Source organism: Rana temporaria, chromosome 2 (genome assembly GCF_905171775.1).
Source record: "Rana temporaria chromosome 2, aRanTem1.1, whole genome shotgun sequence".
In the NCBI taxonomy this organism is placed as follows: domain Eukaryota; kingdom Metazoa; phylum Chordata; class Amphibia; order Anura; family Ranidae; genus Rana; species Rana temporaria.
The window spans coordinates 342,172,142-342,191,210 of record NC_053490.1 but is presented as its reverse complement, the minus strand read 5'-3'; the positions used below and the strand labels follow the sequence as shown (position 1 = coordinate 342,191,210).

At 51.5% G+C, this 19,069-nt stretch overlaps 1 protein-coding gene across 1 annotated transcript in view; it reads right to left on the bottom strand.

Annotated features, from left to right (window-relative positions):
• Positions 1-5,030: 5,030 nt before the first annotated feature.
• NUCKS1 (nuclear casein kinase and cyclin dependent kinase substrate 1) overlaps positions 5,031-19,069 on the bottom strand; it is a 47,974-nt gene continuing 33,935 nt past the window's right edge. Inside the window, exons 7-8 of the mRNA XM_040337534.1 lie at positions 7,625-7,771; positions 5,031-6,605 (exon numbers count right to left, since the gene is read on the bottom strand). Of these exons, the coding sequence (XP_040193468.1) occupies positions 6,382-6,605; positions 7,625-7,771 (371 nt within the window). The 3' untranslated portion in view covers positions 5,031-6,381. The remainder of the gene's footprint in view (positions 6,606-7,624; positions 7,772-19,069) is intronic.

The window sequence follows — 19,069 nt, the reverse complement described above, 5'->3', positions numbered from 1 at the left end:
AGTGCAGTGCGACTTAGGTAGTCGGCTAGCCAATTCCGTATTCCCGGAATTTACCCGGCCGATAGAGCCGGAACGGACCCTTCGGCCCACTGAAAGGATGCGCGCGACCCCCGTCGCTGCAACAGAACTCCGTGTGCCTCCCTGATGATCAACCTACGCCACGGACGTGGTGTTATCGGACAGGATCCTGACCGGTCGGCCCTGTAGATCCAGGGACCACCTGGTAAGGCAAAGCTTGATTGCTCGGAGCTCCAGAACGTTGATCAGTAGGCAGGACTCCACCTGAGTCCAGTGCCCCTGGGCTGACTGGGTGCCCCAAGCGCCCCTCCCCAACCAGAGAGGCTGGCATCCGTCGTGACCACTGTCCAGTGGCCTGCAGAAAAATGACTTTCCGGCCCGAAGCACCGGAAACGCCAGCCACCATACCAGGGGAGACATGATCAGATGACTCAACTGAATCTGGTAATCCAGAGATGACGGAAGCTAGTCCCATCGTGACAGCAGTTCCCTCCGTAGTACCCTGGCGTGGAATTGGGCATACGGAACCGCCTCGAAAGAGGCTACCAACTGACCCAGAACCTTCCTGCAGAATCGCAGAGATGACCGCTTCTGGGTCGGCAACTGCTGCACAGCAGATAGCAGAGTCTGAAGTTTTTCCGCTAGGAGAAAAACACTCCCGCCCCGGAGGAATCCAGGACCAGTCTCAGGTATCCCTGAGACGGAATCAACCCTGATTTCAGGACAATCCAGAAACCAGCCGAACACTCGGAGAGCCTGACACGTGATAGACACGGCTCCACCAATGCAGAGCTCGAAGAAGCTCGTAGGAGAATGTCGTCCAGACATCCCATGATAACAAACCCCCGCTGTCACAGCCGGGCCAGTATCGGTACGAGCACCTTGGCGAAAACCCGCCGAATGGGAAGGACACCATTGAAAATGGTCCCCCCCGACCGCAAAGCACAGAATCTCTGGTGGTTTGAGGATATGCAGGTACACGTTCATGACATCCAAGGATGCCAGAAAAACCTGACAAAACAAAACGAGGGACTTGAGGCCCAGGATCGACCGGGCCCCATCCTCCATGGGGACACAAACAGAATGGAGTAAAACCCAGAGACCGTTCCAACGAGGGAACTGGCACAATCACTCCCCTGACCAGAAGATCCTGGACAGCCCCTGACGGAGTCAACCGGCGAACCGGAGGAGGCCAGAAGCCGGAGGGAAAAAACCTGTTTGGCAGACAAGAGAGAAACTCAATCTTGTACCCCAAGGAAAACACTTCGCAATGCGAAGCCAGTCTCCCACCCGAGACACGGGCGGGAGCAGACCTTCAGGCGGAAGCAGGTATGTCCGCAGACTTGTTAGGCATGCGGTATCCGGTGCGCTGCTACCCCGCAGCGGGGATTCAAGCACCATGTAGACCTACCCCCACCGCACAGGGCGAGCGAAAAAAACGCTCGGAGGTAGGCAAGGAGGGTCCTTGCACAGGGCGAGGTCCCTAGCCCTTCCCAAACCGTGGGAACAGCATGCGCTTACCACCTGTGGCATCCTCAATGATGCCAGTCAGGGAAGACCCAACAGGACCGTTCACCCTTAACGGTGATCACCAAGGCCACCTTAGAGGTCCTTCTTCCAGCTCCTGCAGCAGGAGCTTCGCCCTTTTAGTCGGGGCCTGCCAGGGCCCCGGCCAGAGCCGGCCTCACCGCCGAACCCACCACCGTGAATAGGGAGCGGGCCACGGCCTCCACTCTCCTATCAGCGGGATCCTGAAATGCAGGAGCCCCTTCCACAGGCAATGTGGTGGCCTTGCGCAGTCTGGACACAGGGGGGTCCACTGGCGGAGGAGAGACCTACTTTTTTTTTTTTTTTTTTAAAGCCCCCCTCAAGGGGGTAACGGGTTGCAAAGTTTTTTGACAAACTTTTTGCGGTGCATCCCATTCCTTGTATAACATATAGTCCAAATAAGGAACACAAGGAAACACTTCAGCGATGCGTGGTAGTCTGCTGGTACTGACACGGAGGTGTCTCCGCCACATCCTCAATTTTTAGAGCCTCACGCACCGCAGAAACAAGAGCTCCAACAAATTCTTGCCAGCAACTGACTGCAGCAGAGTCATCCTCACTATCCATAAGGGTTAAAACCCGCAGCCTCTGACATAACAGAACCAGAAAAAAACAGCGATTCTGTGTCATCCCCAGAAGCAGGCTTCAGGGAGGGGGCGCTTTTTTACCCCCCATCCGGGCACTAGCTGCTTCAAACCTGGCAAGAAACCCAGGACAGCCAACATAACAGATGTGGCAGGGGGAGGGGCGTTAAGGGTTAACTCAGGCATAGCTTGAGTTCCATAGTGTCAGCGCTGAGTCACCCACCCTGCAAGGCAGGACAAAAAAAACCCCACTGGTCACCTCCTTGCTGCTATTGCAGAGCATGGGGGCCCCCGGTATTCACCACCCCACCCAGCTGCAGAGGGAGCTGAAAAACCTCAGGTGTGCTCTGATGTGCTGACTGTGATGTGTATTCACCTCATGGAAGATTCACAGCACTAAAACTGTAACAGCACTAAAACTGACCAGAGGCTGTGCCGAGTCATCTCAGGGAAGAATCACATCGTTACCAAGGAGATTTCCAAGATGGCCACCATCTGAGGTAAAAATTACCTCATAAAACACAGCAGCACTGACTGCTTTGTTACCTCAGAAAAGAATCACAGCGTTACCAAGGAGATTTCCAAGACGGCCGCTGTCTGAGGTAAAAATTACCTCATAGAACACAGCAGCCCTGACTGCTTTGTCTGTTACCTCAGAAAAGAATCACAGCGTTACCAAGGAGATTTCCAAGACGGCCGCTGTCTGAGGTAAAAATTACCTCATAGAACACAGCAGCCCTGACTGCTTTGTCTGTTACCTCAGAAAAGAATCACAGCGTTACCAAGGAGATTTCCAAGACGGCCGCTGTCTGAGGTAAAAATTACCTCATAGAACACAGCAGCCCTGACTGCTTTGTCTGTTACCTCAGAAAAGAATCACAGCGTTACCAAGGAGATTTCCAAGACGGCCGCTGTCTGAGGTAAAAATTACCACATAGAACACAGCAGCACACAGCAGCACCCCCCAGAGTAACAACACAGTCCCCCTAACAACACACGGGCCCCGGTGGTAAGAAAACCCAGGAGGCCCCCTTTCACAGCCACTACCCAGTCAGGGGAAGGAGGGAGAGGAAGGGGAGAGAGGAAAGCAGGGCGGACCCTCAGTCGACCTCCCCAGGGAAACCACCAGCCAGACCACTTACCTGAGTAAGGGGCCACTACTTACCTGTCCTGCGACTACCCGGCTGGAGGTATCCCAGACAGAACCAACGTCCGTAAACGGCATGGCTGTAGGCCAGACACACTGTGACAAAGCCATAGAGACCGGTCATATGTGTGCCCTAGAACCAAAGTTCCCCGGCCGCCCCTGGAGCAATGGGGCCTGTCGTGGACGTCCCAAAGCTGAGCTGAGGGCCGGCACACGCTCGAAGGCCGAACATGGGGGGACTACAAGAGTCGAGGACCCAGCCTGTCACCCAGTCGGCTGTTGATAGAAGAATCGCAGGATTCAAAAATGCAGGAACAAAATAATAAAAAAAAAAGCGAGAAAAATCGCCAGAAAAAAACTCCAGAGTCCAGGAACTCCAGAGATAGCCTTGACCTCCTGTCGTTAGGCAGAAAACAAACTGAGGCTGCTAAAGCAGGGTGTGGGTTATGCCTGGGGGAGCCACGCCCCCTGGGAGGAGCAGCATGAAGGAAAGTTTTTAACACCTTAAGTGCTGTAGAATTCTGCCTAAATCTCCTGGTAGGAAGAAGCATAACCCTAAGGTCAATGAAGGCTGTGTCCGTCTATGAACGAAAGAGAAAATTATATTTTAAATAAAAGGTCGGTAAAGCAGATCCCCACCATCAGACCCCACTTCATCACAGATCCTCCCCATCAGACCCCACTTCATCACAGTCCTTTCTTGATACAGACAGACTGTCCCTTTCATCAACGCAGCATTCCCCCTCCCCACACAGACTGCCCTACCTTAAACACACAAGCAGGGAAGGACGCATGGTGATGCCCGATCTATATCTTTTGTGGCCCCAATGCTGGGAGATCGTTGGGTGCCACAAATGATATATGTCCAGATAACCAGGCGGGCCGTTCAAAACCGGAATGCGGGCCGCAATTGGCCCCGCGGGCCGGACTTTGGACATGCCAGCTTTATACACGTACATGGGGAGACATTCATCCAATTTCCTTGTAATCCAGCCGTGAGGGTGTAAACGCACTCATCTCATGCAGTGTAGCGGGAGTGTGCTTTTTACCTGCGACACGCATAGGGCAGTCAATTGATTTTAATCAGCTACCCTACACAAACAGCAAAGTAGCTCATGGGGCATTTTGGCATGTTGCAGTTTGCATTTTTTTGCGCTTGACAAAATGCGCATTGGCTTTCATGTTAATTATTGGCACTGAAACTAGTAAATTTTGGGTGTATAAAAGGTGTCTATACTATACAAAATGGTTGCACAATCTCCTTTAGGATTACCAAAACTATACAAGAGGCCACAACCTATATATCCAATCAGAAAGGCCCTTGCACTACATAGCAAACAGTAAATCTAAAGAATATTGTACAATCAATCAGATTGTATAGCAAGCTTTACAGATCTCAAAGGTCACACTTTTCTGGTTTTCAATACTACAGCTCTGCTTCACATTGGCCATTATATGATCGCTCAACTCCTACACACTCTGCCAAATTAATGATCTATGCAAGACAGTGGTATGAAACAATACGTCAAAAGAGGAAGACTGGATATGTATTCAGGGAGAACACCGCTCACTGACAGCGATTGCAAGTACGTAGGTGGGCGAGAGCAACCAAATAGTTTTGGTAGAGCCATCCTTTATTCTACTAATCCCCACATAAGAAAATAAATTCAATGTGATTTGTGTCATCTAGCTGTACATTATATTAAACACAATTAAAAAGAGGAGACTCATGGTAACCATTAACTTTCAATTTTATCAAATGGCTTCCAACAAAGTTACAAGTTTGCTTACATCAGTTATTCTGACAGTTTTCAGACTTCATATACAAATCTTCAGTCAATACCTTCACATCATTGCTAAAGCATGTGACTAGAGAAACAGGTGTGCAGAAAGGGTCAATATAAGCCCAAATAAAGACTTAAAAAAAATATATATATAATTCATCAGCACTGTACTGCACAGAGCTGTGAAAAGCATACTTTATGCCCTCCAAAAATGTATTTCAGCCCACCAGTTCTTGGACGTTGTGGCTGCATCAGTTTTATCCAGGCAAAAATAATTTTGCACATGTACAGAATATAACTATTGACCTTGCCAGAAATGCATTTCATGTAAACTGCTAGTCCCATAAATTCAGTACGTAATGAAAATGAAAATAATAAAAAAAAAGCAGATTTTTGAAGTCCATTTAGTTAACATTAGTTAAAATGTTTCATTAGCAGATTACCATTCAAAAAAAGTCCTGGATTAGGATAGCAAACGCAGTAACTACTTGTAAGGACTGGCGAGCTGAAATATATAGAGACGTTGCTTTGGGGTTTAGATATGCTCAGAGAAAAAAAAATGCACAAACGTGTATAAAGAAACTGACACACCCAGCTGAAATGTTTGATAGAGAATTTTGTGGAATTTTAAAGCACTCTTGTCCTAAATAGGGGGGGCATAGTGAGAAGTGAATTTGTTTTAGAGCACAACAAAAAGTCATTCATACTTGCAAACCCAACTGTGCAAGAAAGGTCCAATCGCACATGGAGCCCCATTACAAAGTATGGGCTTTAGTCAACCATGTAAGGGACAAAAGACTACTGAATGCATAGTCAGAAGAATGATCAAAAATTTAGTTTTCAAATTGGTGAGCCTTCTATCAGTGAAGGGGAGAAATAACCACATGTAAGCTACTATATACCAAAGCTTTCTGATAAGCTAACCGAGGGCTTTGTTTAGCCAGTGTTGTAAAAAGCAAGAGGGGAAAAACACACAAGACAAACATCTTAGTAATGCAGACATAGTAAAAATGTGCATGGCTTTATTCAAAACAGGTGATGGAACCACCAAATGACCACCCCATAAAATGGCATCACCTTAAAAAAAAAAAAAAAAAAAATTAAGGAAAAATAAGCGCATATGATGCTCTTAAAACAGATGAAGACAGTTGGAAGTGAATAAGTCAAGCAAATAGCCTCATGTTCTATACCCCATCTGTCTTTTGTACTTTTGGTTTTTTTTTTTTCATTTTTTTTAATAAAATCTCCCCAATTCCCCTCACAGCCTCCCCCAACCCACCCCCCCAAAAAAACACAAGGTTTAGTCTTCTGTAGACTGAGCTTCTTCATCTGATGCTTCTTCATCAGATTTCTCTTGCTGAGGGCTTGCAGCTGCCTTCTTCTCTGGTGGTGGTGTCTCTGGTTCATCATCTTCCTCCTCCTCCTCCTCCTCCTCTTCTGGTTTAGGTGATGGAGACTTCTCCTTGGAGGCCTTTGAGGCCGCAGGTCGGCTCTTTCCTTTGGCCTTTGCTGGACTAGGGGTAACTGGAAGCAAAAAAAATATATTATTTTATTCTAGGGGACTTTAAGTGTAGTCAGGCAAAGTAATTTTGCATGAAAAAAACAAAAAAGCATGAAATCAAATCTGTGCATTGAAGTACCCTAAAGCAGGAGTGCCCAACCAGTGGCCGGGGGGCCACATGTGGCCCGCGGAGCCCTCTGATGTGGCCCACCACCTCCTGCTCTGGGATGGAATAGAATACTGTTATTAAAGGTCAGTTTATTACTAAAATCAGTGTATATTCTGCAGTTGTTATTGGGCTGCTTTCAAACTAATCCGCAGATGCAGAGCAGTGCACCTGCGGGTTATCTGCACATAGCCATAGACTTCTGTTATTGCCTGCAAGTTTGGTGAGCTTTCTGAAAAGTGCACCAAACCTGCAGAATATAATAGAAGTCTATTGCAAAGTGCAGAAAAGCCAAAAGGTACATTGCATTGTACCCGCGGTGCGGGTAAACCACAGTGCATCAGTGTGAAAGCAGCCATGGGCCCCTTTCACACGGGCAGTCTGACCCAATTAGACCCTCCATTCACCTCGAAGAAATGGCAGATGTAAATCAACTTGTGTACTACCTCCAATTCGGCTGTGTCTGTGTCAGCTCTGCATATGCAGAGCGGACATGGACCTGCCATCCGCCCCCTCCTCCGATTATGGCCCGTGACCAGTTACCAAGTTGCTTAAGTTGCCCTCGCGCTTCAAAAGGTTGGGCACTCCTGCCCTAAAGCAAACACGGGTCCCACTGTTGTGCCAATTATAATCAGTTTACTCATTACAGCAATGCAGCCTTGTGGTTCAATTGCTTTTGTTTAATTTTAGGACCTAGTTTTGTATTAGTATACATCACATTAACCAAGTAGAGTGCAGACGGTTGAATGTAAAAATGTTACATAGCTGTGAAGACTTTCTGATTACATCAACTTGCTCAGTTAACATTGCAATTTAAATCTCATTTATCAAGAAAACCATTTTATATGCAATATGTGGTATAGCCTCAACACTTACCTGTAGCTTTTAGTCGGGGCTTGGGTACTTTTTTCTCTCTTTTCTCAGGTTTAGATTTTTTCACAATCTTTTTCTTCTTCTTTGATCGACCATAATCACTGTCGTCATCATCTTCAACCATGAAATCATCATCACTCCCAGACTCTTCTAAGAAAGCCAGAAACAGATAAATTATCTTAGGAATATAACTGGCCAAAGAGAATTCATTGGAAAAAAAAAAAAATCAACTTTTAGCACTTCTCCCCTATTTTTTCTATCCCAAATAAACATTTGGGCTCATAAGCCAAAAATTATGAATTTTTCTTCGTGAAGAAAAAACAAACACAACACAGTTAACAGCATAACACACATGGTCTTGGTGAATACAAAAAGCTTACTATGTTGCCGTAATTGCACAGTAAAATAGAGATTAGAGTGCATTTTGGCGCAGCAAGGACAGTTTTTGTCCAACGAAACAAGATAGAATCAAAGTTACACATTGCATTATGGGAAAAAAAAAGGATTTTTGTACTCACCGTAAAATCCATTTCTCTGAGTTCATAGACGGACACAGCCTTCATTGACCTTAGGGTTATGCTTCTTCCTACCAGGAGATTTAGGCAGAATTCTACAGCACTTAAGGTGTTAAAAACTTTCCTTCATGCTGCTCCTCCCAGGGGGCGTGGCTCCCCCAGGCATAACCCACACCCTGCTTTAGCAGCCTCAGTTCGTAACAAGCAGTACAAACAAAGGAGGGGTGGGTGCTGTGTCCGTCTATGAACTCAGAGAAATGGATTTTACGGTGAGTACAAAAATCATTTTTTCTCTTTCGTTCATAGACGGACACAGCCTTCATTGACCTTAGGGACGTCCCCAAGCAGTGTCAAAAAAATTCGAGGGGTGGGAAAAATAACACAGCAAAAACAGGTTACACCCCAAACAAAAACCGGAGTTACTCAACGGAGGAACTCCAACCTTAAACTGCCGCCTGTAACACCCTGCGGCCAATGGAGGCATCCGAAGATGCACTCACATCCACCATATAAAACTTTGAAAAAGCGTGGACCGACGACCAGGTCGCAGCCTTACACACCAGTAACACAGAGGCTTGGTGTCGGAAAGCCCAAGAGGCCCCGATCGCCCTGGTCGAATGCGCCATGACCCGAAAGGGGGGCGCCCGCCCTTCAGGGCATAGGCCTGAATCACAATCCGTCGGATCCACCTGGAAATGGTGGCCGACGAAACTGCCAGGCCCTTACTGGGACCGGACACAGACACGAACAGCGAGTCCGACATCCGGAACGGAGCTGTCGCCGACAAGTAAACTCGAAGGGCCCGAACCACATCCAAAGAATGTAAAGTGGCCTCCTTCGGGTTCTTCGGCTGAGGACACAAGGATGGAAGAACAATGTCCACATCCAAGTGAAAAGCCGAAACGACCTTAGGGAGAAAAACGGCTGCGGCCGCAGCACCACCTCATCCTTACGGATGACCAAGCAGGGAGCCTTGCAAGACAAGGCCGCCAGAACAGACAGACACCCGTCTGATCGAGGTAATTGCTACCAGAAATAAAATCACCTTTTGTGACAATGAAACAAAAAACCTCCCGAATGTCCTCAAAGGGAGCATCCCGAAGCACTGAAAGGACTAAATTCAAGTCCCATGGGGGTAATGGAGGGCGCACCGGAGGGGCCACCTGCCAGACCCCCTGACCCAACGCACGCACCCAGGAGTGCTATGCCAAGGGTCGCTGCAAGTAAAAAACAGCCAGAGCAGAAATCTGGCTCCTAACCGTACGTAAGGCGAGAGCCTGAACCACTCCCTGCTGCAAAGACAGCAGAATCCTGTACACAACGCATGTACGAGAGTGCCAGTTCATCTCCCCACACACAGAGAAGTAGGCCTTCCATGTATGAGGAAAAAACCTACGTGAGGTAGACCTCCGTGCAGGCAGCACGGTAGAGACCACCGAGCCCAATAGGCCTCGGTCCTTAAGCCCCTGGCTCTCAACAGCCACGCCGCTAAGGCCGGTGGCTGTGAAACAGGGTGGAAGATTGGACCCTGTAACAGAAAATCAATTCCCAGGGGAAGACGCTAGGGGGCGTCTGCCAGCAGACGCACCTGGTCCGCGTACCAGAAGCGACGCGGCCAATCTGGGGCAATCAGGACCGATAGAATCCCTACAGCTTCTACTCTGCGCAGCAGGCGAGGAAGAAGCTTCCGAGGAGGGAAGGTGTAAAGTAGGCGACAGCGACCCCAAGGAGCCACCAACGCGCCTGACGCGTCCGCCCACGGGTCCTTAAACCTGGCCACGAACCGTGGCACCTACCGATAGAGACGGGACGCTAGAAGGTCCACGTCCGGAGTGCCCCACTTTCGGCACAGACCCCGAAACACCTGCGGGTGGAGAGACCACTCTCCTTGGCCCGGTGCAGTGCGACTTAGGTAGTCGGCTAGCCAATTCCGTATTCCCGGAATGTACCCGGCCGATAGAGCCGGAACGGACCCTTCGGCCCACCGAAAGGATGCGCGCGACCCCCGTCGCTGCAACAGAACTCCGTGTGCCTCCCTGATGATCAACCTACGCCACGGACGTGGTGTTATCGGACAGGATCCTGACCGGTCGGCCCTGTAGATCCAGGGACCACCTGGTAAGGCAAAGCTTGATTGCTCGGAGCTCCAGAACGTTGATCAGTAGGCAGGACGCCACCTGAGTCCAGTGCCCCTGGGCTGACTGGGTGCCCCAAGCGCCCCTCCCCAACCGGAGAGGCTGGCATCCGTCGTGACCACTGTCCAGTGGCCTGCAGAAAAATGACTTTCCGGCCCGAAGCACCGGAAAACGCCAGCCACCATACCAGGGGAGACATGATCAGATGACTCAACTGAATCTGGTAATCCAGAGATGACGGAAGCTAGTCCCATCGTGACAGCAGTTCCCTCCGTAGTACCCTGGCGTGGAATTGGGCATACGGAACCGCCTCGAAAGAGGCTACCAACTGACCCAGAACCTTCCTGCAGAATCGCAGAGATGACCGCTTCTGGGTCGGCAACTGCTGCACAGCTGATAGCAGAGTCTGAAGTTTTTCCGCTAGGAGAAAAACACTCCCGCCCCGGAGGAATCCAGGACCAGTCTCAGGTATCCCTGAGACGGAATCAACCCTGATTTCAGGACAATCCAGAAACCAGCCGAACACTCGGAGAGCCTGACACGTGATAGACACGGCTCCACCAATGCAGAGCTCGAAGAAGCTCGTAGGAGAATGTCGTCCAGACATCCCATGATAAACCCCCGCTGTCACAGCCGGGCCAGTATCGGTACGAGCACCTTGGCGAAAACCCGCCGAATGGGAAGGACACCATTGAAAATGGTCCCCCCCGACCGCAAAGCACAGAATCTCTGGTGGTTTGAGGATATGCAGGTACACGTTCATGACATCCAAGGATGCCAGAAAAACCTGACAAAACAAAACGAGGGACTTGAGGCCCAGGGTCGACCGGGCCCCATCCTCCATGGGGACACAAACAGAATGAAGTAAAACCCCGAGACCGTTCCAACGAGGGAACTGGCACAATCACTCCCCTGACCAGAAGATCCTGGACAGCCCCTGACGGAGTCAACCGGCGAACCGGAGGAGGCCAGAAGCCGGAGGGAAAAAACCTGTTTGGCAGACAAGAGAGAAACTCAATCTTGTACCCCAAGGAAAACACTTTGCAATGCGAAGCCAGTCTCCCACCCGAGACACGGGCGGGAGCAGACCTTCAGGCGGAAGCAGGTATGTCCGCAGACTTGTTAGGCATGCGGTATCCGGTGCGCTGCTACCCCACAGCGGGGATTCAAGCACCATGTAGACCTACCCCCACCGCACAGGGCGAGCGAAAAAACGCTCGGAGGTAGGCAAGGAGGGTCCTTGCACAGGGCGAGGTCCCTAGCCCTTCCCAAACCGTGGGAACAGCATGCGCTTACCACCTGTGGCATCCTCAATGATGCCAGTCAGGGAAGACCCAAAAGGACCGTTCACCCTTAACGGTGATCACCAAGGCCACCTTAGAGGTCCTTCTTCCAGCTCCTGCAGCAGGAGCTTCGCCCTTTTAGTCGGGGCCTGCCAGGGCCCCGGCCAGAGCCGGCCTCACCGCCGAACCCACCACCGTGAATAGGGAGCGGGCCACGGCCTCCACTCTCCTATCAGCGGGATCCTGAAATGCAGGAGCCCCTTCCACAGGCAATGTGGTGGCCTTGCGCAGTCTGGACACAGGGGGGTCCACTGGCGGAGGAGAGACCTACTTTTAAAGCCCCCCTCAAGGGGGTAACGGGTTGCAAAGTTTTTTGACAAACTTTTTGCGGTGCATCCCATTCCTTGTATAACATATAGTCCAAATAAGGAACACAAGGAAACACTTCAGCGATGCGTGGTAGTCTGCTGGTACTGACACGGAGGTGTCTCCGCCACATCCTCAATTTTTAGAGCCTCACGCACCGCAGAAACAAGAGCTCCAACAAATTCTTACCAGCAACTGACTGCAGCAGAGTCATCCTCACTATCCATAAGGGTTAAAACCCGCAGCCTCTGACATAACAGAACCAGAAAAAAACAGCGATTCTGTGTCATCCCCAGAAGCAGGCTTCAGGGAGGGGGCGCTTTTTTACCCCCCCATCCGGGCACTAGCTGCTTCAAACCTGGCAAGAAACCCAGGACGGCCAACATAACAGATGTGGCAGGGGGAGGGGCGTTAAGGGTTAACTCAGGCATAGCTTGAGTTCCATAGTGTCAGCGCTGAGTCACCCACCCTGCAAGGCAGGACAAAAAAAAACCCACTGGTCACCTCCTTGCTGCTATTGCAGAGCATGGGGGCCCCCGGTATTCACCACCCCACCCAGCTGCAGAGGGAGCTGAAAAACCTCAGGTGTGCTCTGATGTGCTGACTGATGTGTATTCACCTCATGGAAGATTCACAGCACTAAAACTGTAACAGCACTAAAACTGACCAGAGGCTGTGCCGAGTCATCTCAGGGAAGAATCACATCGTTACCAAGGAGATTTCCAAGATGGCCACCGTCTGAGGTAAAAATTACCTCATAGAACACAGCAGCACTGACTGCTTTGTTACCTCAGAAAAGAATCACAGCGTTACCAAGGAGATTTCCAAGACGGCCGCTGTCTGAGGTAAAAATTACCTCATAGAACACAGCAGCCCTGACTGCTTTGTCTGTTACCTCAGAAAAGAATCACAGCGTTACCAAGGAGATTTCCAAGACGGCCGCTGTCTGAGGTAAAAATTACCTCATAGAACACAGCAGCACACAGCAGCACCCCCCAGAGTAACAACACAGTCCCCCTAACACACGGGCCCCGGTGGTAACAAAGAAAACCCAGGAGGCCCCCCCTCACAGCCACTACCCAGTCAGGGGAAGGAGGGAGAGGAAGGGGAGAGAGGAAAGCAGGGCGGACCCTCAGTCGACCTCCCCAGGGAAACCACCAGCCAGACCACTTACCTGAGTAAGGGGCCACTACTTACCCGTCCTGTGACTACCCGGCTGGAGGTATCCCAGACAGAACCAACGTCCGTAAACGGCATGGCTGTCGGCCAGACACACTGTGACAAAGCCATAGAGACCGGTCATATGTGTGCCCTAGAACCGAAAGTTCCCCGGCCGCCCCTGGAGCAATGGGGCCTGTCGTGGACGTCCCAAAGCTGAGCTGAGGGCCGGCACACGCTCGAAGGCCGAACATGGGGGGACTACAAGAGTCGAGGACCCAGCCTGTCACCCAGTCGGCTGTTGATAGAAGAATCGCAGGATTCAAAAATGCAGGAACAAAATAATAAAAAAAGCGAGAAAAATCGCCAGAAAAAAACTCCAGAGTCCAGGAACTCCAGAGAGCCTGACCTCCTGTCGTTAGGCAGAAAACAAACTGAGGCTGCTAAAGCAGGGTGTGGGTTATGCCTGGGGGAGCCACGCCCCCTGGGAGGAGCAGCATGAAGGAAAGTTTTTAACACCTTAAGTGCTGTAGAATTCTGCCTAAATCTCCTGGTAGGAAGAAGCATAACCCTAAGGTCAATGAAGGCTGTGTCCGTCTATGAACGAAAGAGAAATAGGATTTTGTACTCACCGTAAAATCCATTTCTCTTCCGTTCATGGACGGACACAGCAGCCTTTGACCTTAGGGTATTATATCCTTCCTTCCAGGAGAGACAAGGCAGAAAACAGCACTTTAAGTGTTAAAACGCTTTCATCAGTACAGCTCCTCCCAGGGGGCGTGGTTCCTCGGGTATAACCCACTCTCTGACTCAGCAGCTCCAGTTCGTAACAAGCAGTACAAACAAAAGGAGGGGTGGGTGCTGTGTCCGTCCATGAACTCAGAGAAATGGATTTTACGGTGAGTACAAAAATCCTATTTTCTCTTCCGTTCATGGACGGACACAGCAGCGTCAAAAAAATTAGAGGGGTGGGAAAAAACACAGCAAACCCAGCTACACCACAAACAAAACCAGAGTTTCTCAACGGAGGAACTCCAACCTTAAACTGCCGCCTGTAACACCTTGCGGCCGAAGGAGGCATCCGAAGATGCACTCACATCCACCTTGTAAAATTTTGAGAAGGTGTGGATTGACGACCAGGCCGCTGCCTTACACACCTGTAACACAGACGCTTGATGATAGAAAGCCCAAGAGGCACCAATCGCCCTGGTCGAATGCGCCTGCCCATTTAGGGCATAATCCTGAAGGACAACCTGTCTGATCCAACTAGAAATGGTGGCTGACGAGACCGCCAGACCTTTTTTAGGACCAGACACCGACACGAACAGCGAGTCCGACTTACGGGAACGGAGCCGTAGCAGATAAGTACACCCAGGGAATGCAAAGTGGCCTCCGTCGGGTTTTTCGGCCGAGGACATAAGGATGGTAACACAATGTCCTCATTAATATGAAAAGCCGAAACGACCTTTGGGAAAAAAAAGACTGCTGCGGCCGCAGCACCACCTTATCCTTGTGGATGACCAAGTAGGGAGCCTTGCAGGACAAGGCCGCCAGTTCAGACACCCGTCTGACTGAGGTAATTGCCATCAGAAAAAACACCTTCTGTGAAAGAGTCAAAGGGATCTTTCGAATGTCCTCAAAGGGAGCGTCTTGAAGCACTGAGAGGACTAAATTCATGTCCCATGGGGGCAGTGGAGGACGCACAGGAGGGGCCACATGCCGGAACCCCTGCACAAACGTACGCACCAGGGAGTGCGCCGCCAAGGGTCGCTGAAAGTAAACAGCTAGAGCCGAAATCTGACTCTTAACCGTACTTAAGGCGAGAGCCTGATCCACTCCACGCTGTAAGAACAGCAGAATCCGGGACACCACGTATGTACGGAGGTGCCATTTCATCTCACAGAGATGTAGGCCTTCCATGTACGATGGTAAATCTTTCGTGAAGTAGACTTCCGTGCACGCAGCATGGTAGAGATCACCGAGCCCGACAGGCCACGGTCCTTCAGTACCTGGCTCTCAACAGCCACGCCGTTAAAGCCAGCGACTGTAAAAGCGGGGTGGAAGATCGGACCCTGCGACAGAAGATCTTCTCTCAGGGGTAGACGCCAAGGGATGTCTGCCACCAGACGCACCAGGTCCGCGTACCAGGAGCGGCACGGCCAATCCGGGGCGATCAGGATTGTTGGAATCCCCTCGGCTTCCACTCTGCGCAGCAGGCGAGGAAGAAGCTTCAGAGGAGGGAAGGCGTAGTAGATTAAGTGATAGTGACCCCAAGGTGCCAACAACGTGTCCGCCCACGGGTCCTTTGACCTGGCCACGAACCGGGACACCTTCCGATTGAGATGGGACGCCAGGGGGTCCACGTCTGGAGTGCCCCACTTTCGGCACAGACTCCGGGTGAAGTGACCACTCTCCTTGGTCTAGTGTTTGGCGACTTAGGTAGTCGGCTTGCCAATTCTGTACTCCCGGAATGTACACGGCCGACAGCCAGAACGGACCTTTCGGCCCACCGAAGGATGTGCGCGACCTCCATCGCTGCAGCTGAGCTCCGCGTGCCTCCCTGATGATTGACGTACGCCACGGCCGTGGCGTTGTCGGACTGGATCCTGACCCGACGGTCCTGCAGATCCAGGGACCACCTGGCAAGGCACAACTTGATTGCTCGGAGCTCCAGTACATTGATTGGAAGGCGGGACTCCTCATGAGTCCAGCGCCCCTGGGCTGACTGGGTGCCCCAAACTCCCCCCCAACCAGAGAGGCTGGCATCCGTCGTGACCACTGTCCAATGGCACGGCAGAAACGACTTCCCGGTCCGAAGCACCGGAGACGTCAGCCACACCAGGGAGGACTTGACCAGTTGACTCAACCGAATCTGGTAATCCAGAGACGAAGGGAGCTTGTCCCATCGAGACAGAATTTCCTTCTGTAGCACCAGGTGTGGAATTGGGCATACGGGATTGCCTCGAAAGAGGCCAACATCAGACCCAGAATCGAAGAGATGACCACTTCTGGGTCGACAACCGCTGCACCGCAGATTGTAGTGTCTGAAGTTTTCTCCGAAAAAAAAAGGATTTTTGTACTCACCGTAAAATCCATTTCTCTGAGTTCATAGACGGACACAGCCTTCATTGACCTTAGGGTTATGCTTCTTCCAACCAGGAGATTTAGGCAGAATTCTACAGCACTTAAGGTGTAAAAACTTTCCTTCATGCCGCTCCTCCCAGGGGGCGTGGCTCCCCCAGGCATAACCCACACCCTGCTCTAGCAGCCTCAGTTCGTAACAAGCAGTACAAACAAAGGAGGGGTTGGTGCTGTGTCAGTCTATGAACTCAGAGAAATGGATTTTACGGTGAGTACAAAAATCCTCTCTTTCGTTCATAGACGGACACAGTCTTCATTGACCTTAGGGACGTCCCCAAGCAGCGTCAAAAAATTAGAGGGGTGGGAAAAATAACACAGCAAAAACAGGTTACACCCCAAACAAAAACCGGAGTTACTCAACGGAGGAACTCCAACCTTAAACTGCCGCCTGTAACACCTGCAGCCGAAGGAGGCATCAGAAGATGCACTCACATCCACCTTATAAAACTTTGAAAAAGTGTGGACCGACGACCAGGTCGCAGCCTTACACACCTGTAACACAGAGGCTTGGTGTCGGAAAGTCCAAGAGGCCCCGATCGCCCTGGTCGAATGCGCCGTGACCCGAAAGGGGGGCGCCCGCCCCTTCAGGGCATAGGCCTGAAGCACAACCTGTCGGATCCACCTGGAAATGGCGGCCGACGAGACTGCCAGGCCCTTATTGGGACCGGACACAGACACAAACAGCGAGTCCGACTTCCGGAACGGAGCCGTCGCCGACAAGTAAACTCGAAGGGCCCGAACCACATCCAGAGAATGTAAAATGGCCTCCTTCGGGTTCTTCGGCTGAGGACATAAGATGGAAGAACAATGTCCTCGTTAATGTGAAAGGCCGAAACCACCTTCGGAAGAAAAGAGGGCTGCGGGCGCAGCACCGCCTTATCCTGATGGATAACCAAGTAGGGGGCCTTGCAGGACAAGGCCGCCAGTTCAGACACTCGTCTGATAGAGGTAATAGCTACCAGAAAGACCACCTTCTGAGACAGAGTCAGCAAAGGGATCTCCCGAATGTTCTCAAAGGGAGCATGCTGAAGCGCCGAGAGGACCAAATTCAAGTCCCATGAAGGCAGTGGATGGCGCACCGGAGGGGCCACATGGCGGACCCCCTGCACAAACGTGCGAATCAAGGAGTGCGCCGCCAAGGGACGCTGAAAGTAAACAGCCAGAGCAGAAATCTGACTCTTGATCGTGCTCAAGGCAATAGTTTGGTCCACTCCCCGCTGCAGGAACAGCAGGATCCGGGACACCACGTAAGTACGGGGGTGCCAGTTCATCTCCCCACACACAGAGATGTAGGCCCTCCGTGCATGAGGAAAAAAACCTATGTGAGGTAGACCTCCGTGCACGCAGCACGGTAGAGACCACCGAGCCCAATAGGCCTCGGTCCTTAAGCCCCTGGCTCTCAACAGCCACGCCGCTAAGGCCGGCGGCTGTGAAACAGGGTGGAAGATCGGACCCTGTATCAGAAGTCCATTTTCCAGGGGAAGACGCTAGGGGGCATCTGCCACCAGATGCATTAGGTCCGCGTACCAGAAGCGACGCGGCCAAACCGGAGCAATCAGAACTGATAGAATCCCCACAGCTTCCACTCAGCGCAGCAGGCGAGGAAGAAGCTTCCGAGGAGGGAAGGTGTAAAGTAGGCGATAGTGACCCCAAGGAGCCACCAACGCGCCTGACGCGTCCGCCCACGGTTCCTTAAACCTGGCACCTACCGATAGAGACGGGACGCTAGAAGGTCCACGCCCGGAGTGCCCCACTTTCGGCACAGAACCCTGAAACACCTGCGGGTGGAGAGACCACTCTCCTTGGCCCCGTGCAGTGCGACTTAGGTAGTCGGCTAGCCAATTCCGTATTCCGGGAAAGTACCCGGCCGATCACCGAAGGATGTGCGCGACCCCCGTCGCTGCAACAGAACTCCGTGTGCCTCCCTGATGATCAACCTACGCCAAGGCCCTGGCGTCATCGGACAGGATCCTGACCTGTCGGCCCAGTAGATCCAGGGACCACCTGGCAAGGCAAAGCTCGATTGCTCGGAGCTCCAGAACGTTGATCAGTAGGCAGGATTCCACCTGAGTCCAGTGCCCCTGGGCTGATTGGCCCAAGCGCCCCTCCCCAACCGGAGAGGCTGGCATCCGTCGTGACCACTGTCCAGCAGAAAAAAAAAATTTTTTTGGCCCGAAGCACCGGAAACGCCAGCCACCACACCAGGGGAGACATGATCAGATGACTCAATTGAATCTGGTAATCCAGAGATGACGGAAGCTAGTCCCATCGTGACAGCCAATCCCCCCGTAGTACCCTGGCGTGGAATTGGACATACGGAACCGCCTCGGACGAGGCCACCAACGGACCCAGAACATTCCTGCAGAATCGCAGAGATGACCGTTTCTGGGTCGGCAACTGCTGCACAGCAGACAGCAGAATCTGAAGTTTTTCCGTTAGGAGAAAAAACACTCCCGCCTCGGCAGAATCCAGTACTAGTCCCAGGTAACACGTGATAGACACGGCTCCACCAATGCAGAGCTCGAAGAAGCTCGAAGGAGAATGTCGGCCAGACATCCCATGATAACAAAACCCCCGCTGTCACAGCCGGGCCAGTATCGGGAAGGACACCAATAAAAATGCCCCCCCCCCCCCGACCGCAAAGCACAGAACTCCGGTGCTTTGAGGATACGCGAACATGTAGGTACGTGTTCATGACATCCAAGGATGCCAGAAAAAAAATCCCCCTGACAAAACAAACGAGGGACATGAGGCCCAGGATTGACCGGGCCCCATCCTCCGTGGGGACACAAACAGAATGGAGTAAAACCCCCGAGACCGTTCCAACGAGGGAACTGACACAATCACTCC